Source organism: Salvelinus fontinalis, unplaced genomic scaffold, assembly GCF_029448725.1.
Source record: "Salvelinus fontinalis isolate EN_2023a unplaced genomic scaffold, ASM2944872v1 scaffold_0328, whole genome shotgun sequence".
NCBI classification, from domain to species: domain Eukaryota; kingdom Metazoa; phylum Chordata; class Actinopteri; order Salmoniformes; family Salmonidae; genus Salvelinus; species Salvelinus fontinalis.
The window spans coordinates 159,585-187,390 of NW_026600537.1; the positions used below are offsets into that span (position 1 = coordinate 159,585).

The window sequence follows — 27,806 nt, forward strand, 5'->3', positions numbered from 1 at the left end:
TGCATGAGGGGAACACAACGTTACTGCAACGTTAATATAACATCCTGGGCAAGGAGCTCCTGCTGGTGCTGCATGGAGGGGAACACAACGTTACTACAACATTAATACAACATCCTGGGCCAGGAGCTCCTGCTGGTGCTGCATGGAGGGGAACACAACGTTACTGCAACGTTAATATAACATCCTGGGCCAGGAGCTCCTGCTGGTGCTGCATGGAGGGGAACACAACGTTAATATAACATCCTGGGCCAGGAGCTCCTGCTGGTGCTGCATGGAGGGGAACACAACGTTACTGCAACGTTAATATAACATCCTGGGCCAGGAGCTCCTGCTGCATGGAGGGGAACACAACGTTACTACAACGTTAATATAACATCTTGGGCCAGGAGCTCCTGCTGGTGCTGCATGGAGGGGAACACAACGTTAATATAACATCCTGGGCCAGGAGCTCCTGCTGGTGCTGCATGGAGGGGAACACAACGTTACTGCAACGTTAATATAACATCCTGGGCCAGGAGCTCCTGCTGGTGCTGCATGGAGGGGAACACAACGTTACTGCAACGTTAATATAACATCCTGGGCCAGGAGCTCCTGCTGCATGGAGGGGAACACAACTTTACTGCAACGTTAATATATCAATCAATCAATCAAGTTTTATTTTATATAGCCCTTCGTACATCAGCTAATATCTTGAAGTGCTGTACAGAAACCCAGCCTAAAACCCCAAACAGCAAGCAATGCAGGTGTAGAAGCACGGTGGCTAGGAAAAACTCCCTAGAAAGGCCAAAACCTAGGAAGAAACCTAGAGAGGAATATAACATCCTGGGCCAGGAGCTCCTGCTGCATGGAGGGGAACACAACTTTACTGCAACGTTAATATAACATCCTGGGCCAGGAGCTCCTGCTGCATGGAGGGGAACACAACTTTACTGCAACGTTAATATAACATCCTGGGCCAGGAGCTCCTGCTGCATGGAGGGGAACACAACGTTACTACAACGTTAATATAACATCTTGGGCCAGGAGCTCCTGCTGGTGCTGCATGGAGGGGAACACAACGTTAACACAACATCCTGGGCCAGGAGCTCCTGCTGCATGGAGGGGAACACAACGTTACTGCAACGTTAATATAACATCCTGGGCCAGGAGCTCCTGCTGCATGGAGGGGAACACAACGTTACTACAACGTTAATATAACATCCTGGGCCAGGAGCTCCTGCGATAACAACGTTATGTTACTACAATGTTACAGTAACAGTACTATAATGTTAATACAATGTTGATACTGGTTCTGGGGCCAGGAGCCAATGCTGATTTCTCCCTCGCTCCCTCCCTTCTCTCTCCTTGCCCTGCAGGTCTTGTCTCTCGCAGCTATCCCCCATTCCTGACACGTTCACCCAAGACCCAAGTGAACATGCTAGCCTGGTCACCTCACGCTATCACAACACATCTATTCAGCCTCAGCCCAATCACTGTCCATGCAAATGTTCCCGGCATGTTTACAGGAACCAGACCACTCCAGTCAATACGTGAATAACCTTTCCTCTCTGTACGCACCATGGACCCTCTACATCACGACCAAACTCAACTATTAGACACACACACACACACACACACACGACCCCATGCTCTCTCCTTAGTAGAGTGCCCAACTCCAATATTTGATTAATTTGATTGGACGTAATTTGGCGGGGATGTTTGTTATTGCCTTGGATGGTTTAGTTTGTTTTAAATAAGCGCCTGCTAGCGAGGACATGCAGCCGTGTTTACCGTCAAGGGAAAGTGACTGGAATAAGAGTCCTGCGGATGGATACATTCATATGGGAGGTGAGGAGGTGCGTGACAGAAGGGCAGCAGGCAGGCACGGTATGGTTTTGGATAGGTCCCAAACTTTCCTCCTTTCAATATTCAAGGGCAAATGGAAGGGAGTGCTTTAAGTTTGGAATCCAGTCTTTGGTGCATTTAAGGGGAGACACCTTAACCTAAAGAGTTCCATAGAGGTATACAGGAAAACAAGACGATTCCATGTCTTTCTCTTTCCAATCCACCAGTGTCTGTCTCCTACTTTCTTTTCCACTCCTTGACCTGTCTTGGTAATTGGTGATAGGCAGAGGTGTGTGTGCTGCAGCTCTCGGTGTGTGTGTGTGTGTGTGTGTAGAGGCTCTGAATGGAGCTGATTGAGCCTGGGCCTCCCTGCCTTGGCTTTGCGTCACTCTCTGCTACCTGAGTGGTCTTCCAGCCCCACCACAGGCCAAAGGAGCCCTTGTGCTGTTAGCACTGTACTGGGATCAGCCCTCAGCCCTTCAATCTGCAGAATCTAGGTCACTTACAGGCCCAAACACTGACCCAAGAGCAGGGCTAATATCATAGGGCTGAAAGGCTTCTGCTGCACTGAGAGAGATCTAGTTTAGACATGTATGAGAGGGAAATGACCATCTTTCTTGACATGCTTCTGGAGCGGAGCCTTACACCCTCCCGCCTCCCTACCTCTCCCCACCTCTCCCCCCCTCCCCCCTCTCCCCTCTCCCTACCTCTCCCCACCTCTCCCCCCCTCCCCACCTCTCCCCACCTCTCCCCCCCTCCCCACCTCTCCCCCCTCCCTCCCTCCCCACCTCCCTCCCTCCCTCTCCCCCTCTCTCCCCCCCCCTCTCTCTCCCTCCCCACCTTAACATGTTCCTGTAGCTGGGCTTCATGCTGGCGGTTGAGCTGCTCATGTTGCCTCTGGAACTCAGCGATGAGATGCTGTCTCTGAATCTGTTGTTTCTGTTTCAGGGACAGGAGCTCCTGCTGAAGCTGCTGCTCTCTGGCCTGGGCTGCAGACGCCTGGGCTGCAGACACCTGGGCTGCAGAAGGAGACATGGACAGCTGCTGCTGCTGCTGCTGATGGTGCTGGTCAATGCGTAGGTCCATGGGGATGGCAGCCGGGGGCAGACGCAGGGGCAGGGCAGAGTTAATGTCCACTAGAGAGAGGAACAGAGAGAGAATGAATGAATAATGAAAAAAGACTAAATAAAATAAAGAAAATAATAAAAGAAAAAAGACTAAATATCTACCCAGGTAGATAATAACATAAAACAGTCATCACATTCGGTGCGCGCGCACACACACACACACACACACACACACACACACACACACACACACACACACACACACACACACACACACACAGCATCCTTATCAGCACAGAGAGCCCCTTCACAGTACTGTCCATCTGGCCCTGATAAGTCCAACATGAAGTCTAGCACTTCTCTCACAAAGACTGCATTGAACTGTGGCGTGGTGGTGGAGACCTCGGCCCTGGCCAACCACCCCCAGAACGCACTGCTACAGGAAGGCCTCCAATCGCACGGCTTCCTCCCCATTAAATCTGAATAAATAGTCGCGATTGGACGATTATTTATCTACAAGTTTTCCCAACAGCGTGCCAGACAGCCAGATATGTTTGCTTGAAACTTTGTCTAAATCGTGTTAGGCTAACACCCACACTGGGTGCAGCACACACAGTCACACACAAACACAATCACACACACAGTCCTAAAGACTCATACACACAACACACACTAAAGGCAGACACAGTCACTGGGTTTATCAGATGAATGAGTACGGTTACATGCACACAATAATAGTGAATAGTCAGATCACGTTGACATGCTTTGCAAGAAGAACAATTTCCATAACAATCCTGTTGACATGGACACATCTGAAATCAGGCTGCCTGATGGGACTTGGCTATACGCAGAAAAATCCTGTTGACATGGACACATCTGAAATCAGGCTACCTGATGGGACTTGGCTATACGCAGAACAACCCTGTTGACATGGACACATCTGAAATCAGGCTACCTGATGGGACTTGGCTATACGCAGAACAACCCTGTTGACATGGACACATCTGAAATCAGGCTGCCTGATGGGACTTGGCTATATGCAGAACAACCACCAATCAAAACAAACGTTTTACCACAGCGATCATGTTCTTCTTGGGAAGCATTTGAGTTGGGACATATACAGTTCGTATGTGAAAACTATTTTGAAGATGCATACTGTCAGTCTTTCCCTAACTCACTTCCCTTTGTGCTGCTGGTGCTAGGTGGGACACACGCATATCAAATACACCGCGGAAACTCCAATCAGGGTGTTAACATGTCCTCGCTATTTGAAAGATGGCTCAGAAAATCCAGATGTTTTAATCGCCGTATGCTTACTTCCATTTTGACCTGACGCCCATTAAGATAAGCAGAATAAGGGGTTTACATGACTAATCCCATACTCAGCCTTCTAATCAGTTTAATATTGAATTATAAGTGTTCATGTAAACGTACTTAGTGATGCTGCACAAACCAATATGTATATTTTCTCTCTCTCCCCTGATTCTTGGCCCCCCTCCCTAAGGAGCCTGCCCCTCCCACACACAGTCAAGCACAGCATTCCAAGACCAACGACCCGCGCTTCTGTCCAGTGCACAGACACACACAAACACACTCACTCGATACAAACACACAACCATAATGTCCTAGCTCTAAAACACATGCTACAGCCACTGACTGGTACTGGCTGTCTGTGATCATCTCATTGACTATACCACGCCGTGTACACAACACTAACCAACCAGCAGAGAGAAAGAGAACGTAACAGAGAGGAATAGTTTAAAAGAGAGAGAGAGGAGAGAAGGAGAGAAAGAGAAAGAAAGAGAGAAGGAGAGAGGAAGAAGAGAGAGAGAGAGCGAGAGAGAGGAGAGAAAGAGAAAGAAAGAAAGAAAGAAAGAGAGAAGGAGAGAGGAGAAAGAGGAGGAAGAGAGAAGGAGAGAGAGACAGACACAGAGAGAGAAACAGAGAGACAGAGAGAGAGAAACAGAGAGACAGAGAGAGAGAGAGAAACAGGGAGAGAGAGAGAGACAGAAACTACTTTCAGAGAAGCAATGTGTAATAGAACATATATAATTGACATACCCATCAGTGCTGTAGTGATCATGGCGATAAACACTCTCCTCTCTTTCCCTCCTCCTATCGTTTCCTCCTCTTCAGCTCGTCTCTGCCGTGCGTAAGGATCTATTTAGCTGTAGTGGTGCTACTCTTTATATTTCTGTCAGTCTCTGTCCTCCTCTCCTTTCCTCAGATTTCTGTTCTGCTTTCTCAACACTCCTGCTCCCTCGCTAACTACCAGTCTCTGTGTCCCTCCCCTCTTTTTACCAGTCTCTGTGTCCCTCCCCTCTCCCTCTTTTTACCAGTCTCTGTGTCCCTCCCCTCTTTTTACCAGTCTCTGTGCCCTCCTCCCTCTCTCTGTGCTGGTGACATCACAGGGCAGTCGTAGGCCTCCTGTCTGTTTATTCTGCTGCTCCTCCATTTCCTGGAACTGACGGCAGATACACAGGAGATAGATAGCAGCGTGGACGGAGGGAAAAAAACTATTCTCTGTGTCTTCCTCTGTTGACACTGCATCCCCCCTCGTCCCTCTGAGTACAGAAAACTAGTTCCCTCTAGAAATAGACCCACAGTGTTGGACATTGCTCTGGCGTCACACACACACACACTACTCTCTATTCTTCAGATCACGGTTCTGTGAAATATATGTCTATAGCCTCAAGTGAACTAATTAAGGCTATAAGGGCTCTTTATGGTTGCTAGGAGACTCCCCGTCAACACCCCCCCCCCCCCCCCCCCCCTTGTGTTATATGCTCTGACGTAAGAGCGTAAGAGAAACTTCACAGTTGTGTTCTACATTACAGAGCATTAATTTATGGGACAGTGGAAGGACATGGGGGAAGGCCTACAGTAGAAGGGTTCAGTCTAGCCGGGAAACAGGTAGGCCGCACACAACTGTAAGCATGCCAGCTGCTATAGGCACCACTCTCCAGTTGTTTTAAACCACGGTGCACAAGCTCTGCACAAGCTCGGATTCCATTTCAGCAACGACCTGACTATGTGACGTCTCTCACGGGAGCCACTTATTTTGGCAAGATAAACGTTGATATCTGCCCATCTCCCCCGGCACGCGGTGACGTCAACGCTTGCATCAAGTTTACGGAGATAACCACGACTGTATCCCACTTTCCTCTCACCAAAACAAGGGCCAACGTGCACTCTGGCGCAGACACACTTGGCTTGCAGTAAAGCCCTCCAAAAGTAGCGCTTACACAACACCCTACCTGCATCAGAAGACGGCTGGCAGGAAAACAGACTTTTTCCCTCCATCTAAACGGCTTTGAAAGCCTCTCAACTGTGTCTTGTGTAAAATCCTACCGTCTTACACAGGAATTCCACTCAGTTTTTTTTTATAAGAGGAATTATTTCTGACGCAAATACATTTAGTTAACACCCTTTATCAGCTACCTGTTTATAATGGATGATATTAAATCATTTATAGTTCATTCTATCAATGCATTATATAACCTGTAATAAACATTGATAACAGCTCACGGCTCCTTGTGTAATACAGCACGTGCAACAGTACCTCAAATGAAGAGAGAAAACCCTGACAAATAGATGGAGATGTAGAGAGAGATGGCTGAGACCTTTCACTGTTTCCCCCTGTCCTCTCTTTCTCTCTTCAGCTTCCACGGGGGGAAGCTCCCCACCATGTGAGTCATAGATTATTCAGTAGTGACTTGGCTTATTCATTACACCAAACAGACTCCCTCCAACACTCCATATAAACAACCACTACTCTGCTTTCTCTCTCTCTCTTCTGTCTCTTCTTCTTTCTCGCTCCGTCCCCCTCTCTTTCAGCCTCTTTCGCCCACTCTCTCTTCTGTCTCTTCTTCTTTCTCGCTCCGTCCCCCTCTCTTTCAGCCTCTTTCGCCCACTCTCTCCGTCTCTCTTTCCACACACATCTCTATCACGCTTTTCTATCCATCTATTTATATCTCTCCCGTTTCTTTCCCTCTTCCTCACCCTTCTCTTCTCTCCTCAGATAAACAATGTGTTTACCACCCCTGGGGGGCCTCCCTGCTCCCTCCCTCTGCCGGCTCCCATTACAGAATACAGATAGAAATAGATCTACCAGACAGTACAGCCGCTCGCTCTGCAGCGCAGCTCTGATTTAAAGCCTGTTGTCTGAGGATGTCCCTCGGTCTGATTGCAAAGGCTCTACACTCCGCTCATTAGGTCTAATAGATGTCGAGCTCAACCCAGGCCGAGCCCTGCCTATCGCCGGTCAGAATGGGCTGGGGAGATATTATTTACCACTTTTAGAGATGTGAATGGTGAGAAGTTTGTCACAGGGCCTGGCGGGTGGCGAAACAGGGAGAGGGAGAGACGGCATGACAGAAACAGGTTGTGTATTTTATGAGGACGCAGCTTGCTGCGATGGGAAACTGAGTGGTCTGTATGGGGACTGGAAGGTCAAAGGTTGGAAGGGTCTGCTTTCACCTTTCAGGTGGTTCAAGATCAATGATTATGAAGGAAACCAGAGATTTTGCAAAACAGTGACAATAAGTGCAGGTTCATGTACACCAGGCTTTCATATTAATACCTAGAGGGACAGAGGACGAGCGCCAACTCGTCCAAGCCAACACCCCACAGGAAACCACGAGGAACTCTATCAGAGATCAGCCACTCAAATGGCCGGTCTGTCTGTCAGTCAGTGTCTTGCCGCCGCCCTCTGGCAGCTCATCTTACAGACAGAGACAGTGGAGTTCCTCCACACGTCTGTGTTCCTCTAGCGACAGAGAGACAAGGAGAGAGGTGGGGTGTCTGTGTGCAGCGAGCCCGACTCATCCCAACATGCTCCGGCCTGTCCCGGGCCTCCGGCTGACGTCAGCGTTCCAGTCTGCAGCGCGGCAGCCGGGGGAGGGACGGGGGAGAGAAAGGGGGACGTGAGGAACAGAAGGATGAGACGTGAGGATATGAGGGTGCCCATACATACGTGCACAAGTACATCTCTTGCTACTTAACCCAGACTAATCTATGGACGAGGGCGCACGTCACGGTCATACAGGAGAGAGGGCGCTCTGTCCTCCATGTCTGTGGGAGAAGACAGGTTCAAGCAGAGGTGGATCTCCAGAAGAGCTCATTCTCACCCATATAACAGAAATCTGTGTCAAGGCTGGGGGAGCAGTGTTTCCCCTAGCTCTATTCAGGCTAAAGCAACGGTAACGGAGACCCTGTATCAGGGGAAGTTGGGAGACCAGTTCTGAGTTGGGTCATCAGGTATTAACATGGTTCAGTATCAAACTCAACAGAGATGAAAACCAACACTAGACAGGCAAAACAGCTCCACCACTGTGGTCAAATCTAATTTCCTTTCTCAGATTACAAATAAGCCGTTTAAGCGAGAGGTGTTTTCTTTGCCATGCATCACGACTCGAGAGCTCGATGTGTATCAACCACATGGATTTACATCTGAGCGAGGGGAGGACGGGGGCGGCCTGTCGTGTGTTATGGGAGACGCTTTCCACACGCCAAAGCATTATCCTGGGGTCATGGCATCAGATGACGGCTGGGTCACACTGGGTATTACACACAGACAAAGGTCTGGAACTGGACACCAGCGGCTGGATGTGTCAAGCGTCTCACAGTAGGAACTGATCTAGGATCAGTTTAGCCTTTTAGATAATAATGAATGTACAGATGGGAGGGATCTGAGCCAAGATTACCACTCCTACCCTAGATCTAATGCATCCTATTCTAGAAGCTGTATCAACAGCCTTGGAGAGACTGACATCATCCACATATACCGTGCTTCAATGAGTGGGCTAAACAATGCTAACCAGGGACATGACTGTGGTTAAAATGAGGCAGCTGCACCGTTCAGGCTAGTCACAACGCCGGGTGTATACTCTTACTGCCTTGTTATTCTGGAACGCAAAGAAATGCATGTAGAAAAGTGCCCATAGAGCATATGAGAGGAGGTCCATTGAGTCAGACTATTGAATGGGGTTCTCCGTATCGGTCTGTGGGCGGCAGTACAAGACGTACACGGTTTCCATGACAACCAGCCCCAGAAATCTATGATGTCAGTAAGGGATATTTCAATATTTAATGGTGTCACTGCAGCTGAATAAAGAACAACACATGGTGTAAAGAGAGACAGAGAGAGACTGACACACAGAGAGAGACTGACACACAGAGAGAGACTGACACACAGAGAGAGACTGACACACAGAGAGAGACTGACACACAGAGAGAGACTGACACACAGAGAGAGACTGACACACAGAGAGAGAGAAGAGAGAAAGAGAAAGAGAAAGAGAGAGAGAGAGAGAGAGAGAGAGAGAGAGAGAGAGAGAGAGAGAGAGAGACAGGGAGAAAGAGATGGTTCCGTACGGGAGGAAAGGAGAGAAATGTTTTTTTGCCCGGCAACAGGGTGAAGAAGTGGTAGATGGCTTATTTATGTGTTAAATACCAAGAGTGCCAAAATAAAGGAAACACTTGAGTAAATTATATAAAGTATATTGAATATTCCTGAGTTAATTAAGCAATTAACATGCCATCATACGTAGGGTCATGTATAAAAAGGCCCAGTTGCCCATTATTTTGGCTACCATGGATAGAAGAAGAGATCTCAGTGACTTGGAAGTTAAGACTTATGGGAGATTCTGGAGAGGGACGTGACAGTGTTTTCCACCAACATCAACAAAACAACAAATTATGGAATTTCTTGTGGAAGAACGGTGTTGCATCCCTCAGATTTCCAGCCACTTGTAGAATCTATGTCAAGGTGCACTGAAGCTGTTCTAGCCCAACGCCCTATTACAAGGTAGGAAGCAACAACAGTGTGGTCAAAGACTTAGTAACTTAGTTGTAGTCACGATCTGGTTACCTATAACTACAAACATAGTTATGTTTTAGCGTTTTTACATATTCATTTCCGAATATCTTCAGAACTACCCACAAAGCACTATTTCTCACCGTGATATGGAGAACCGGTACTACCTATCTAGTTCCAGCTGGCTAACGTTAGCTACTAGCCATGCTAACATGGTATTACATTCCAAACCAAGTGTTGGCAAGCTACTATGTACATCCATGAAGAAGAAACTATAGAAATCCTCGTCTCCTGTGCGTTTGGTAATCGAGCGAGTGTTTCGTCATTTGTCGAGTGAATTTTCCGTCATTTGTAGCTAGTGCAGTAATACCCGCGTAGTGCAGTAATACCCGCGTAGTGCAGTAATACCCGCGTAGTGCAGTAATACCCGCGTAGTGCAGTAATACCCGCGTAGTGCAGTAATACCCGCGTAGTGCAGTAATACACACGTAGTGCAATAATACACGCGTAGTGCAGTAATACACGCGTAGTGCAGTAATACCCACAAGGACGGGTTTACGACTCATTTGTGGCCCAAAAATGAGAAGCAACCTTTTAAGTTGGAACAGTGTGTGTGGTTGACGTGAACGGATTGGAGTATGGGAACTGTGTGTGTGGTTGACGTGAACGGATTGGAGTATGGGAACAGTGTGTGTGGTTGACGTGAACGGATTGGAGTATGGGAACAGTGTGTGTGGTTGACGTGAACGGATTGGAGTATGGGAACAGTGTGTGTGGTTGACGTGAACGGATTGGAGTATGGGAACAGTGTGTGTGGTTGACGTGAACGGATTGGAGTATGGGAACAGTGTGTGTGGTTGACGTGAACGGATTGGAGTATGGGAACAGTGTGTGTGGTTGACGTGAACGGATTGGAGTATGGGAACAGTGTGTGTGGTTGACGTGAACGGATTGGAGTATGGGAACTGTGTGTGTGGTTGACGTGAACGGATTGGAGTATGGGAACTGTGTGTGTGGTTGACGTGAACGGATTGGAGTATGGGAACTGTGTGTGTGGTTGACGTGAACGGATTGGAGTATGGGAACTGTGTGTGTGGTTGACGTGAACGGATTGGAGTATGGGAACTGTGTGTGTGGTTGACGTGAACGGATTGGAGTATGGGAACTGTGTGTGTGGTTGACGTGAACGGATTGGAGTATGGGAACTGTGTGTGTGGTTGACGTGAACGGATTGGAGTATGGGAACTGTGTGTGTGGTTGACGTGAACGGATTGGAGTATGGGAACTGTGTGTGTGGTTGACGTGAACGGATTGGAGTATGGGAACTGTGTGTGTGGTTGACGTGAACGGATTGGAGTATGGGAACTGTGTGTGTGGTTGACGTGAACGGATTGGAGTATGGGAACTGTGTGTGTGGTTGACGTGAACGGATTGGAGTATGGGAACTGTGTGTGTGGTTGACGTGAACGGATTGGAGTATGGGAACTGTGTGTGTGGTTGACGTGAACGGATTGGAGTATGGGAACTGTGTGTGTGGTTGACGTGAACGGATTGGAGTATGGGAACTGTGTGTGTGGTTGACGTGAACGGATTGGAGTATGGGAACAGTGTGTGTGGTTGACGTGAACGGATTGGAGTATGGGAACTGTGTGTGTGGTTGACGTGAACGGATTGGAGTATGGGAACTGTGTGTGTGGTTGACGTGAACGGATTGGAGTATGGGAACTGTGTGTGTGGTTGACGTGAACGGATTGGAGTATGGGAACTGTGTGTGAGGTTGACGTGAACGGATTGGAGTATGGGAACTGTGTGTGAGGTTGACGTGAACGGATTGGAGTATGGGAACTGTGTGTGTGGTTGACGTGAACGGATTGGAGTATGGGAACTGTGTGTGTGGTTGACGTGAACGGATTGGAGTATGGGAACTGTGTGTGTGGTTGACGTGAACGGATTGGAGTATGGGAACTGTGTGTGTGGTTGACGTGAACGGATTGGAGTATGGGAACTGTGTGTGTGGTTGACGTGAACGGATTGGAGTATGGGAACTGTGTGTGTGGTTGACGTGAACGGATTGGAGTATGGGAACTGTGTGTGTGGTTGACGTGAACGGATTGGAGTATGGGAACTGTGAGTGTGGTTGACGTGAACGGATTGGAGTATGGGAACTGTGTGTGTGGTTGACGTGAACGGATTGGAGTATGGGAACTGTGTGTGTGGTTGACGTGAACGGATTGGAGTATGGGAACTGTGTGTGTGGTTGACGTGAACGGATTGGAGTATGGGAACTGTGTGTGTGGTTGACGTGAACGGATTGGAGTATGGGAACTGTGTGTGTGGTTGACGTGAACGGATTGGAGTATGGGAACTGTGTGTGTGGTTGACGTGAACGGATTGGAGTATGGGAACAGTGTGTGTGGTTGACGTGAACGGATTGGAGTATGGGAACAGTGTGTGTGGTTGACGTGAACGGATTGGAGTATGGGAACAGTGTGTGTGGTTGACGTGAACGGATTGGAGTATGGGAACTGTGTGTGTGGTTGACGTGAACGGATTGGAGTATGGGAACAGTGTGTGTGGTTGACGTGAACGGATTGGAGTATGGGAACAGTGTGTGTGGTTGACGTGAACGGATTGGAGTATGGGAACAGTGTGTGTGGTTGACGTGAACGGATTGGAGTATGGGAACTGTGTGTGTGGTTGACGTGAACGGATTGGAGTATGGGAACTGTGTGTGTGGTTGACGTGAACGGATTGGAGTATGGGAACTGTGTGTGTGGTTGACGTGAACGGATTGGAGTATGGGAACTGTGTGTGTGGTTGACGTGAACGGATTGGAGTATGGGAACTGTGTGTGTGGTTGACGTGAACGGATTGGAGTATGGGAACTGTGTGTGTGGTTGACGTGAACGGATTGGAGTATGGGAACTGTGTGTGTGGTTGACGTGAACGGATTGGAGTATGGGAACTGTGTGTGTGGTTGACGTGAACGGATTGGAGTATGGGAACTGTGTGTGTGGTTGACGTGAACGGATTGGAGTATGGGAACTGTGTGTGTGGTTGACGTGAACGGATTGGAGTATGGGAACTGTGTGTGTGGTTGACGTGAACGGATTGGAGTATGGGAACTGTGTGTGTGGTTGACGTGAACGGATTGGAGTATGGGAACTGTGTGTGTGGTTGACGTGAACGGATTGGAGTATGGGAACTGTGTGTGTGGTTGACGTGAACGGATTGGAGTATGGGAACTGTGTGTGTGGTTGACGTGAACGGATTGGAGTATGGAAACTGTGTGTGTGGTTGACGTGAACGGATTGGAGTATGGGAACTGTGTGTGTGGTTGACGTGAACGGATTGGAGTATGGGAACTGTGTGTGTGGTTGACGTGAACGGATTGGAGTATGGGAACTGTGTGTGTGGTTGACGTGAACGGATTGGAGTATGGGAACTGTGTGTGTGGTTGACGTGAACGGATTGGAGTATGGGAACTGTGTGTGAGGTTGACGTGAACGGATTGGAGTATGGGAACTGTGTGTGAGGTTGACGTGAACGGATTGGAGTATGGGAACTGTGTGTGTGGTTGACGTGAACGGATTGGAGTATGGGAACAGTGTGTGTGGTTGACGTGAACGGATTGGAGTATGGGAACTGTGTGTGTGGTTGACGTGAACGGATTGGAGTATGGGAACTGTGTGTGTGGTTGACGTGAACGGATTGGAGTATGGGAACTGTGTGTGTGGTTGACGTGAACGGATTGGAGTATGGGAACTGTGTGTGTGGTTGACGTGAACGGATTGGAGTATGGGAACTGTGTGTGTGGTTGACGTGAACGGATTGGAGTATGGGAACTGTGAGTGTGGTTGACGTGAACGGATTGGAGTATGGGAACTGTGTGTGTGGTTGACGTGAACGGATTGGAGTATGGGAACTGTGTGTGTGGTTGACGTGAACGGATTGGAGTATGGGAACTGTGTGTGTGGTTGACGTGAACGGATTGGAGTATGGGAACTGTGTGTGTGGTTGACGTGAACGGATTGGAGTATGGGAACTGTGTGTGTGGTTGACGTGAACGGATTGGAGTATGGGAACTGTGTGTGTGGTTGACGTGAACGGATTGGAGTATGGGAACTGTGTGTGTGGTTGACGTGAACGGATTGGAGTATGGGAACTGTGTGTGTGGTTGACGTGAACGGATTGGAGTATGGGAACTGTGTGTGTGGTTGACGTGAACGGATTGGAGTATGGGAACTGTGTGTGTGGTTGACGTGAACGGATTGGAGTATGGGAACTGTGTGTGTGGTTGACGTGAACGGATTGGAGTATGGGAACTGTGTGTGTGGTTGACGTGAACGGATTGGAGTATGGGAACTGTGTGTGTGGTTGACGTGAACGGATTGGAGTATGGGAACTGTGTGTGTGGTTGACGTGAACGGATTGGAGTATGGGAACTGTGTGTGTGGTTGACGTGAACGGATTGGAGTATGGGAACTGTGTGTGTGGTTGACGTGAACGGATTGGAGTATGGGAACTGTGTGTGTGGTTGACGTGAACGGATTGGAGTATGGGAACTGTGGGCACCTCTACTGTATCCAGTGCTCATTTCTCCCCGGAGGACTTCGATGGCAGGATTCGATTTGAGACTGACTGAAACCAGGGGCTGTGCCGAGCGTGAAGCCTGCAACATCTATTTCCTACCGACCTTCTGGTACATTGCGAGTGTCAGCAGTGCTGGAGATAAACCGGGTAAATTCTATATGGATTTACCTCACTATATCACTATTGGATTAGCTACACTACATGACTAAAAGTATATGGACACCTGCTTGTCGAACATCTCATTCCAAAATCATTGGCATTAATATGGAGTTTGTCCCCCCTGCTATAACAGCCTCCACTCTTCTAGGAAGGCTTTCCACTAGATGCTGGAACATTGCTGCAGGGACTTGTTTCCATTCAGACACAAGAGCATTAGTGAAGTCGGGCACTGATGTTGGGCGATTAGGCCTGGCTCACAGTCTGCGTTCCAATTCATCCCAAAGGTTTTCGATGGGGTTGAGGTCGGGGCTCTGTGCAGGCCAGTCAAGTTCTTCCACACCGATCAACAAACCATTTCCGTACGGACCTCGCTTTGTGCACGGGGGAATTGTCATACTGAAACAGGAAAGGGCCTTCCACAAAATGTTGCCATAAAGTTGGAAGCACAGAAACGTCTAGAACGTCATTGTATGCTGTAGTGTTAAGATTTCCCTTTACTGGAACTAAGGGGCCTAGCCGAACAATGAAAAACAGCCCCAGGTCATTATTCCTCCTCCACCAAACTTTACAGTAGACACTATGCAGTCGGGCAGGTAGCGTTGTCCCGGTGTCCCCCAAACCCAGATTTCTCCGTCGGACTGCCAGATGGTGAAGCGTGATTCATCTCTCCAGAGAACACGTTTCCATTGCTCCAGAATCCAATGGCAGCGAGCTTTACACTACTCCAGCTGAAGCTTGGCATTGTGCATGGTGATCTTTGGCTTGTGTGCGGCTGCTCGGCCATGGAAACCCATTTCCTGAAACTTCCGACAAACAGTTCCTGTGCTGATGTTGCTTCCAGAGGCAATTTGGAACTCGGTAGTGAGTGTTGCAACTGAAGACAGACTATTTCTACACCTGTCAGCAATGGGTGTGGCTAAAATAGCCGAATTCACTAATTTGAAGGGGTCGACCGATTAATCGGAATGGCCGATTAATTCGGTCCGATTTCAATTTTTCCTAACAATCGGTAATCGGTATTTTGACACCGATTTGCCTTTCTTTTTTTTTACACCTTTATTTAACTAGGCAAGTTAATGACGGCCTAGGAACGGTGGGTTAACTGCCTTGTTCAGAGGCAGAACGACAGACTTTTACCTTGTCAGCTCGGGGATTCGTTTTTGCAATCTTCCGGTTACTAGTCCAACGCTCTAACCACCTGCCTTACATTGCACTCCACGAGGAGCCTACGTCGCAGGCTGACTACCTGTTATGCGAGGGCAGCAAGAAGCCAAGCTAAGTTGCTATCTAGCATTAAACTTATCTTATAAAAAACAATCAATCTTAACATAATCACTAGTTAACTACACATGGGTGATAATATTGCTAGTTTATCTAGCGTGTCCTGCGTTGCATATAATCGATGCGCCTACTTCGACAAACGGTGATGATTTAACAAGCGCATTTGTGAAAAAAGCACTGTCGTTGCACCAATGTACCTAACCATAAACATCAATGCCTTTCTTTAAAATCAATACACAAGTATATATTTCTAAACCTGCATATTTAGTTAATATTGCCTGCTAGAATTGTACATAATTATGACATAACATTGAAGGTTGTACAATGTAACAGCAATATTTAGACTTAGGGATGCGATCCGTTAGATAAAATACGTAACGGTTCCGTATTTCACTGAAACAATAAGCGTTTTGTTTTCGAAATTATAGTTTCCAGATTCAACCATTTTAATGACCTAAGGCTCGTATTTCTGTGTGTTATTATGTTATAATTAAGTGTATGATTTGATAGAGCAGTCTGATTGAGCGATGGTAGGCACCAGCAGGCTCGTAAGCATTCATTCAGACAGCACTTTCGTGCGTTTGCCAGCAGCTATTGCGCTGTTTATGACTTCAAGCCTATCAACTCCCGAGATTAGGCTGGTGTAACCGATGTGAAATGGCTAACTCGTTAGCGGGGTGCGCGCTAATAGCGTTTCAAACGTTACTCGCTCTGAGACTTGGAGTAGTTGTTCCCCTTGCTCTGCATGGGTAACGATGCTTCGAGGGTGGCTGTTGTCGATGTGTTCCTGGTTCGAGCCCAGGTAGGGGCAAGGAGAGGGACGGAAGCTATACTGTTACACTGGCAATACTAAAGTGCCTATAAGAACATCCAATAGTCAAAGGTATATGAAATACAAATCGTAGAGAGAAATAGTCCTATAATTCCTATAATAACTACAACCTAAAACTTCTTACCTGGGAATATTGAAGACTCATGTTAAAAGGAACCACCAGCTTTCATATGTTCTCATGTTCTGAGCAAGGAACTTAAATGTTAGCTTTTTTACATGGCATATATTGCACTTTTGCTTTCTTCTCCAACACTTTGTTTTTGCATTATTTAAACCAAATTGAACACATTTCATTATTTATTTGAGGCTAAATTGATTTTATTGACGTATTATATTAAGTTGAAATAAGTGTTCATTCAGTATTGTTGTAATTGTCATTATTACAAATAAAAACAATATTTTAAAATCGGCCGATTAATCGATATCGGCTTTTTTTTGTCCTCCAATAATCGGTATCGGTATTGGCGTTGAAAAATCATAATCGGTCGACCTCTAGTGTCCACATACGTTTGTACAGTACCCGTCAAAAGTTTGGACACACCTAATCATTCAAAAGTTTTTCTTAATTTCTACTATTTTCTATATTGTAGAATAATAGTGAAGACATCAAAACGATGAAATAACACATATGGAATCATGTAGTAACCATAAACGTATATACTTTATATTTCAGATTCTTCAAAGTAGCCACCCTTTGCCTTGATGACAGCTTTGCACACTCTTGGCATTCTCTCAACCAGCTTCATGCACCTGGAATGCATTTCAATTAACAGGTGTGCCTTGTTAAAAGTTCATTTGTGGAATTTCTTTCCTTCTTAATGCATTTGTGCCAATCAGTTGTGTTGCGACAAGGTAGCATTGGAATACAGAAGATAGCCCTATTTGGTAAAAGACCAAGCCCATATTATGGCAAGAACAGCTCAAATAAGCAAAGAGAAAAGATAGTTCATCATTACTTTAAAACATGAAGGTCAGTCAATACAGAACATTTCAAGAACCATGAACGTTTCTTCAAGTGCAGTTGTAAAAACCATCAAGCACTATGATGAAACTGGTTACCAGCCTCAGAAATTGCAGCCCAAATAAATTCTTCAGAGTTCATGTAACAGACACATCAACATCAACTGTTCAGAGGAGACTGTGTGAATCAGGCATTCATGCTCAAATTGCTGCAAAGAAACCACTACTAAAGGAAACCAATAAGAAGAGACTTGCCTGGGCCAAGAAACATGAGCAATGGACATTAGACCGGTGGAAATCTGTCCTTTGGTCTGATGAGTCCAAATGTGAGATTTTTGGTTCCAACAGCCGTGTCTTTGTGAGACGCTGAGTAGGTGAACGGAGGATCTCCGCATGTGTGGTTCCCACCGTGAAGCATGGAGGAGGAGGTGTGATAGTGTGGGGGTGCTTTGCTGGTGACACTGATTTTATTATAATTCAAGGCACACTTAACCAGCATGTCTACCACAGCATTCTGCAGCGATACGCCATCCCACCTGGTTTGGGCTTAATGGGACTATCATTTGTTTTTCAACAGGACAATTACCCAACACACCTCCAGGCTGTGTAAGGGCTATTTGACCAAAATGGAGAGTGAAGAAGTACTGCATCAGATGACCTGGCCTCCATAATCACCTGACATCAACCCAATTGAGATGAGTTGGACCGCAGAGTGAAGAAAAAACAGCCAACAAGTGCTCAGCATATGTGGGAACTCCTTCAAGACTGTTGGAAAAGCATTCCAGGTGAAGCTGGTTGAGAGAACGCCAAGAGCGTGTAAAGCTGTCATCAAGGCAAAGGGTGGCTACTATCAAGGCAAAGGGTGGCTACTATATATATACAGTACCAGTCAAAAGTTTGGACACACCTATCATTCAAGTGTTTTATTTTATTTTGACTATTTTTCTACATTGTAGAATAATAGTGAAGATATCAAAACTATGAAATAACACATATGGAATCATGTAGTAACCAAAAAAGTGTTAAATCAAAATATATTTTAGATTCTTTTTGGTAATAGATACACTATATATATAAAAAATAAAATAAAATAAAAATAACACACTTGAATGATAGGTGTGTCTAAACTTTTGACTGGTACTGTATATATATATATATATATATATTGCATCAGATGATATATATATATATACAGTACCAGTCAAAAGTTTGGACACACCTATCATTCAAGTGTTTTATTTTATTTGGACTATTTTTATATATATATATATATATATATATATATATATAGTGTATCTGACTATCCCTCTGAAGGCATCTCCTTGGTTCTTCTTTGACTATTGTAGCTAACTCAGCCGTCAATTGGTATGTCTCCGCTGTTGTGTTCTGTGGGTTCCTGCCTGTGACTAGTTGTTCTCTGGCTTCCTCCTTAGCTATGTCAACCGTGGTGGTTGGCTAGCTAGGCTAGTAGGCTAAAATAATTAACTTTAGTTGGCTGGCTTAGATAACTGCATATACCGGTACTTTAATGTAGTTGTAAGCTAGGTGATTATAGCAACTGTCTGACTTACCCAGTACTAATGTAACATTAGCAAGCTAGTAGGGCTAACGTTAGCAGGCTAGTTGGCTAGCAACCTTGCAAGCTGATTTGTTACAATAAATTCATAAAGTATTTGCTGCAAATTAAATTGAAACCAGTAGTCATGACTGTAAACGATTTGGTTTAATTTGAAGTTATACGTCACACCCCGCAAATGTTCTTTTGTGAAATGACTTCAGCATTCTTATCAGTTTTAGTACACATAACGTTTCTCCTCCAAGAAAGCCGGATTGCTTTCATCTTAGCTTTGGGTGACAGACAGACCTTAAAAAACACACATTCTAAAGACAACGATCGACATTCAGTCACAGAAAGAAAGACAGACAGGTAATGTGTTGGTCTCCTACCTGTGGGGATGTGGTTGAGGGCAGATGTCTTCAGGACATCCAGCTGCTGCTCCTTGCCCAGGAGTCCCTCTGTGGGAGAGGGAGAGAACTCCGCTTCAAATATGGTCCGCAACATCGAGACAACCCTCCCGCAATCAACCGACAACCGACCGAACTACACCTCTCTGAGAGGGAGCCACCGCGGCATCAGCCTAACGGAGCTACCGTCGCTTCGCTATGGACCCAGAGAGCCTGAATCGCCTGGAAACAGCAGAGAATCTACGCTGGGAACTCATGCTGAGATGCCAGGGGTTCTCTGCCCTGAAGGAAGCTTAGTGGAATGGCACCGTTCATTCATCAGACAGTGTGTGTGTGTGTGTGTGTGTGTGTGTGTGTGTGTGTGTGTGTGTGTGTGTGTGTGTGTGTGTGTGTGTGTGTGTGTGTGTGTGTAGGCTGGTTGTTGGGCTCGGCTGAAACTGGCTGTGCTCAGCATAGCAAGTGTGGGAGAAAGGGATGGAGAGAGAAGGGGAGAGGGTGGGAGAGAAAAGGAGGAGGGGAAAGGTAAAAATAACACTCCCTTTGGGTACAGCGCGCGCACACACACACACACACACACACACACACACACACACACACACACACACACACACACACACACACACACACACACACACACACACACACACACCTAGCTGTCTGCCCATGCCTCTCTCCCGTCTGTGTACGTAGGCACCGAGGCTGAAATTATAGTGGCAACATGAAAAGGCTTTTGTACCAGCCGAGCCCTGGGAAGACAGGGCTATAAATAGACCAACCACAGAGGAGAGGAGGGGGGAAAGAGGAGGGGGGAGACGGAGGGGAAACTGGGTAGGGGCTGAGATGAAGAGAAAAGGAGGGGGAGGGAACAGGGGCTATAGAGAAAATGATCAACAAGAAAAAAGGAGGGAAAGGAAAGAATCAGGGAAACGAGAGGCTACGATATTAGAGAGATCAGAGAGCATAATGACATGGCCAGGAGCAACAAAACACCTCAGAAAAGGGCATGGCCTACAGATGCAAAAACTAAAAACAAATCTCCCCTCTCTCACACACACACACAGGTTTGCTGTCCAGATAAGCACACTTGGCAGTGGCGTACATAATGTTGCATCAAGCCATGAAGATGCTTTGCTTTCTTTAACTTCTTTAAAAACAGATAGGCGTGGAAAACAAAATGTGGGGTCCCTTCGGGGGAAAGAAACAGGAAAACAGGCTAGCGTCTTGCTGTGTTTGGTCTATTTCTGGAGCTCTCCCTGGACCAGACACACACAGAGGTTTAATTAGCTACGGGCCTTGGGCTATACCATGCACTACTAACTCAATCGGCTGTGTGTGTGTGTGTGTGTGGGGGGGTATATTCTCAGTTCTAGCTTTAGAAGCCGTCTGTATGTCTGCTTCACCTTGCAGATCAGGGAGGATGAGGCAAAACATGGTGCAAAAGAGGCCATTTATGACAAATAGCAATGTGTGATCAAAGCCTTGTTGAGTATTTTATCTTCAGAGTTACAGTGAGCAGTCCAGGTGTGGCCAGTGAGAATGAGAGTGAGAGAAAGAGAGTGAGAGAGTGAGTGTGAGAGAGTGAGGACAGATGGCAGACCCACACGTTACCTCTCAGATGACCCAGATTGACGTCCACTGTTTATAGGACTACACACACACACTCACCGTTAATACACACAGACACACTGCTAACACACACTGTTAACACACTGCTAACACACAGACACACACTGCTAACACACACAGACACACACTGCTAACACACACAGACACACTGCTAACACACACAGACACACTGCTAACACACACAGACACACTGCTAACACACACAGACACACACTGCTAACACACACAGACACACACTGTTAACACACAGACACACACTGTTAACACACAGACACACACTGTGAATACACAGACACACACTGTTAATACACAGACACACTGTTAATACACAGACACACACTGTGAATACACACAGACACACTGCTAACACACACAGACACACTGCTAACACACACAGACACACTGCTAACACACACAGACACACACTGCTAACACACACAGACACACACTGCTAACACACAGACACACACTGCTAACACACAGACACACACTGTGAATACACAGACACACACTGTGAATACACACAGACACACACTGTGAATACACACAGACACACACTGTGAATACACAGACACACACTGTGAATACACACAGACACACACTGTGAATACACACAGACACACACTGTTAACATACACAGACACACTGCTAACACACACAGACACACTGCTAACATACACAGACACACACTGCTAATACACACAGACACACACTGTTAATATTCACAGACACACACCGTAATACACATAGACACACTACTATTACACAGACACGCTGTTAATATACACAGACACGCTGTTAATATACACAGACAGACACACTTAATACACACTACTAATACAGACAAACACTAATACACACAGCTAATACACAGACACATGCAAACCAATGTCAGATGATATCTCCGCAAATCACACCCAAATGATCCAGCTCCCTGCAGCCGGACTTTACTATGGAAATTAGGTGTGTGTGTGTGTGTTGTGTGTTGTGTGTGTGTGTGTGTGTGTGTGTGTGTGTGTGTGTGTGTCTATGTTACAGGTCGACCATGTAGAATTGTTAGCATCACTACTAGAGTGTCCAAACTGTTAGTACTGTAGTCTCTAACTACACCAAACTGTTAGTACTGTAGTCTCTAACTACACCAAACTGTTAGTACTGTAGTCTCTAACTAGACCAAACTGGTAGTACTGTAGTCTCTAACTAGATCAAACTGTTAGTACTGTAGTCTCTAACTAGACCAAACTGTTAGTACTGTAGTCTCTAACTAGACCAAACTGTTAGTACTGTAGTCTCTAACTAGACCAAACTGTTAGTACTGTAGTCTCTAACTAGACCAAACTGTTAATACTGTAGTCTCTAACTAGACCAAACTGTTAGTACTGTAGTCTCTAACTAGACCAAACTGTTAGTACTGTAGTCTCTAACTAGACCAAACTATTAGTACTGTAGTCTCTAACTAGACCAAACTGTTAGTACTGTAGTCTCTAACTAGACCAAACTGTTAGTACTGTAGTCTCTAACTAGACCAAACTGTTAGTACTGTAGTCTCTAACTACACCAAACTATTAGTACTGTAGTCTCTAACTAGACCAAACTGTTAGTACTGTAGTCTCTAACTAGACCAAACTGTTAGTACTGTAGTCTCTAACTAGACCAAACTATTAGTACTGTAGTCTCTAACTAGACCAAACTGTTAGTACTGTAGTCTCTAACTAGACCAAACTGTTAGTACTGTAGTCTCTAACTAGACCAAACTGTTAGTACTGTAGTCTCTAACTAGACCAAACTGTTAATACTGTAGTCTCTAACTAGACCAAACTGTTAGTACTGTAGTCTCTAACTAGACCAAACTGTTAGTACTGTAGTCTCTAACTAGACCAAACTATTAGTACTGTAGTCTCTAACTAGACCAAACTGTTAGTACTGTAGTCTCTAACTAGACCAAACTGTTAGTACTGTAGTCTCTAACTAGACCAAACTGTTAGTACTGTAGTCTCTAACTACACCAAACTATTAGTACTGTAGTCTCTAACTAGACCAAACTGTTAGTACTGTAGTCTCTAACTAGACCAAACTGTTAGTACTGTAGTCTCTAACTAGACCAAACTATTAGTACTGTAGTCTCTAACTAGACCAAACTGTTAGTACTGTAGTCTCTAACTAGACCAAACTGTTAGTACTGTAGTCTCTAACTAGACCAAACTGTTAGTACTGTAGTCTCTAACTAGACCAAACTGTTAGTACTGTAGTCTCTAACTAGACCAAACTGTTAGTACTGTAGTCTCTAACTAGACCAAACTGTTAGTACTGTAGTCTCTAACTAGACCAAACTGTTAGTACTGTAGTCTCTAACTAGACCAAACTGTTAGTACTGTAGTCTCTAACTAGACCAAACTGTTAGTACTGTAGTCTCTAACTAGACCAAACTATTAGTACTGTAGTCTCTAACTAGACCAAACTGTTAGTACTGTAGTCTCTAACTAGACCAAACTGTTAGTACTGTAGTCTCTAACTAGACCAAACTGTTAGTACTGTAGTCTCTAACTAGACCAAACTGTTAGTACTGTAGTCTCTAACTAGACCAAACTGTTAGTACTGTAGTCTCTAACTAGACCAAACTGTTAGTACTGTAGTCTCTAACTAGACCAAACTATTAGTACTGTAGTCTCTAACTAGACCAAACTGTTAGTACTGTAGTCTCTAACTAGACCAAACTGTTAATACTGTAGTCTCTAACTACACCAAACTATTAGTACTGTAGTCTCTAACTAGACCAAACTGTTAGTACTGTAGTCTCTAACTAGACCAAACTGTTAATACTGTAGTCTCTAACTAGACCAAACTGTTAGTACTGTAGTCTCTAACTAGACCAAACTGTTAGTACTGTAGTCTCTAACTACACCAAACTATTAGTACTGTAGTCTCTAACTAGACCAAACTGTTAGTACTGTAGTCTCTAACTAGACCAAACTGTTAGTACTGTAGTCTCTAACTAGACCAAACTGTTAGTACTGTAGTCTCTAACTAGACCAAACTGTTAATACTGTAGTCTCTAACTACACCAAACTATTAGTACTGTAGTCTCTAACTACACCAAACTATTAGTACTGTAGTCTCTAACTAGACCAAACTGTTAATACTGTAGTCTCTAACTACACCAAACTATTAGTACTGTAGTCTCTAACTACACCAAACTATTAGTACTGTAGTCTCTAACTAGACCAAACTGTTAATACTGTAGTCTCTAACTACACCAAACTGTTAGTACTGTAGTCTCTAACTAGACCAAAGAGCTCACACATGGAAGGAGGCCACAGCCACACTGTCCACTGTTGTGTTTCTTCCCATGGGAAAATAGACTGCTATGGGATGTGTGTTTTACAATAAATTGGTACTCATTAGGGCCAGGACGGTACCAGTATCGCGATACTCTGTAGTATCGTGGGAATGAAACAAAACACAAAGTGGATTTAACTTCTTTAGAAAAACAGCCCTAATGTTGGAAACAAACATCATTATGTTGTCATCAAAAGTCCTATTTATTTTCCTAGCGATAGCACACGTTTTACATACAGCAGTTATTAAAAGACCAAAGAGTTTGATCTGTTCACAATACTGGTATCATCACAGCCCTAGTCCTCATGTACCCATTTTCAGTCCACGTTCATGCACTCCCCGCTCATTAGTAAATCACTCTCTCACACACACACACACACACACACACACACACACACACACACACACACACACACACACACACACACACACACACACACACACACACACACACACACACACACACACACACACAGAGTCAGGAAGGATGCTCCTGTCTCATTACACTGGTTGCACTTCCCCTCCCCACTGTGTGTACCATGGAGAGATCACACACAGAGGAACAATACCATCAACCAGACAGGCCTCTCCTTAGGAGACACTTCCTCTAGGGCCACCCCATTCAATTCCTGGGGTCACAATCTGACGTCATAGCAACATGCCCACAATCAGCGACCCCTGACTTCTGGGGCAGGCTCTGACGTCCTGTCATAAAGAGACCCGTTCTGTGAACAGAGGCGACCTTTAGGTTCCCGTTCACACTGGGAAGAAGAGCAGAGAAACATTGGGAGGGTAATGAGTGGAGGAGTAGGCATGTATCTCTGTTTCCCAGCATCACAGACGCCATTTGACATGGCATAGCATGGTTAGATAACATGTGACCTATATGCAATGCATATGAATGATTTAAGGAAAATGGGCAATATTAATTGAGGAGAAAAGTGAACAAATGTCATTGAAGTGTGGCCTTGGAAGATTGGCTCTAACTCTACACGCTGGGGTTGGTTTGAAAAGACCAACTTTGGTTTGACGATCAGAAAAGGGAAGTTGCCTAGTAAATAAGCCCATCATTAACCTCACACTTTCAGAACCACCAGAACTCAAGAGGCACGAGCGTTGCAATGCCACTAAGAACCTCCTAGCTTCATGTCAGCCTGGCTTATAAGAGATACCCGACAATGAACAAAGAAAACATCAATAAAAAAGTTAGCACTTCAACCAATCCCGCATCCATCCATCCATCCAGCCATCCATCCATCCATCCATCCATCCATCCACCCAGCCATCCATCCATCCATCCATCCAGCCATCCAGCCATCCATCCATCCATCCATCCATCCATCTATTCCACTCACATACCAGACTTTAACTTGATATCGTTGTCCTCCTCCCCTTGCCTGTCCCTCGGAGACAAACAATGACAGGCCGTGTCAAAAGCCAGAATAGGTTTGCTTTCGTCTGTGTAAACTGTAATTGCGGCTGGCAGTACACCCTGTATCCAGTTTCTCTCTGTGTGGAGTTAGGGACATAAAGGCCTCGGGCGGCTCGGGCACACAAAGAGACTCTTTCCTCTCATTATCTCCTTTACCCCGCCGCTGTCTCTAGCCTAATGCCAATTAAAAACAGAGCTGAGGAACAGGCAGAGGGACAAGGCCCCAGTATGGAGCCCATAATGGGGTGTTTGTTTAAGGGGGACGGGACGCTCAGTGGAGCCTTACTCTGGACATTCAGGTTGGATGGTAGGGTCCAGGGCGGTTTCACCCAGGCAGGACATAACCCCTGGTCCTGGATGTGTTGGGCTGGTGGAGGCTAGAGTGGACCAGGCCAAAGCAGGCCTAAGCCAATTCTTGGTGAGGGAGAGTACAAACTGTCAGGCTGGAAGGTCTGTCAGAAGTTAAGGTCAATGGTCATTGGGTGCAATGAGGACATTTGTCAAGAGAAGCTGAAGATGCGCATTTTGACAGAAAGAAATCTGGTTGGACACTTACCAGTACGTACAAAATGCACACGCACGCACACAATGTAACAATGGCCTGGCCATTCCTCAGCTACATCCCAGACTATACCACCGGTCCGAGTACAGCAGGGCCCTCTGTCTGTCCCAACCCACACCCCTCTCCCGGGACTCAATGACCTCACCCAACCACATCACATTTACATTTACATTTAAGTCATTTAGCAGACACCCTGTCAACAGTGTAACATGTTTATGTTATTCTACGTGTACATATTCTCTGTCTCCACCTGTCTCAAGGTGCCATCAGCACTAGACATCCATCAACACACCTGGGCTCACACTGATAAAGAGATGTGTGTCTACAGGTGTTTGACAGAGAGACAACCATCCCTCCTCTACGGTACATGCTTTTGAAAGCTGTTGAGTTGCATTGACAACAGTTGCTAACAGAAGAGGAGTGTTTTTGCCATGAAGCCTTGTGTTCTTGTTGTTCTATTTATAGGTCTGCTCTGCAGCACATGACAGCAGCCACTGACAACTGCTCCATCATGCAGAAAATATACATACACACACACACAAAGAAACCAGCAACAATGGTTGTTTGTTCACCATGCATTCACTCACTTGTGTTGCTATAAATAGCCCATGGATAAGTGAACGGCTCGCTCATGTGCAGTGGGAGTGATTTTAACCCCCTCACCTCTAGTTGGATAGTGTGTGGTTTAACTCCATCTCTAGTTGGATTGGATAGTGTGTGGTTTAACCCCTTCACCTCTAGTTGGATTGGATAGTGTGTGGTTTAACTCCACCTCTAGTTGGATTGGATAATGTGTGGTTTAACCCCTTCACCTCTAGTTGGATTGGATAGTGTGTGGTTTAACCCCTTCACCTCTAGTAGGATTAGATAGTGTGTGGTTTAACCCCTTCACCTCTAGTTGGATTGGATAGTGTGTGGTTTAACCCCTTCACCTCTAGTAGGATTAGATAGTGTGTGGTTTAACCCCTTCACCTCTAGTTGGATTGGATAGTGTGTGGTTTAACCCCTTCACCTCTAGTAGGATTAGATAGTGTGTGGTTTAACCCCTTCACCTCTAGTAGGATTAGATAGTGTGTGGTTTAACCCCTTCACCTCTAGTTGGATTGGATAGTGTGTGGTTTAACCCCTTCACCTCTAGTTGGATTGGATAGTGTGGGGTTTAACCCCTTCACCTCTAGTTGGATTGGCTAGTGTGTGGTTTAACCCCTTCACCTCTAGTAGGATTAGATAGTGTGTGGTTTAACCCCTTCACCTCTAGTTGGATTGGATAGTGTGTGGTTTAACCCCTTCACCTCTAGTTGGATTGGATAGTGTGTGGTTTAACCCCTTCACCTCTAGTAGGATGGGATAGT

General features: G+C 45.8%; 1 protein-coding gene across 1 annotated transcript in view; it reads right to left on the bottom strand.

Annotated features, from left to right (window-relative positions):
• The window catches only part of LOC129845635 (histone deacetylase 4-like), a 51,590-nt gene extending 31,589 nt beyond the window's left edge, over window positions 1-20,001 (bottom strand). The window contains exons 1-2 of the mRNA XM_055913475.1: window positions 19,481-20,001; window positions 2,665-2,960 (exon numbers count right to left, since the gene is read on the bottom strand). Of these exons, the coding sequence (XP_055769450.1) occupies window positions 2,665-2,960; window positions 19,481-19,595 (411 nt within the window). The 5' untranslated portion in view covers window positions 19,596-20,001. The remainder of the gene's footprint in view (window positions 1-2,664; window positions 2,961-19,480) is intronic.
• Window positions 20,002-27,806: the final 7,805 nt, after the last annotated feature.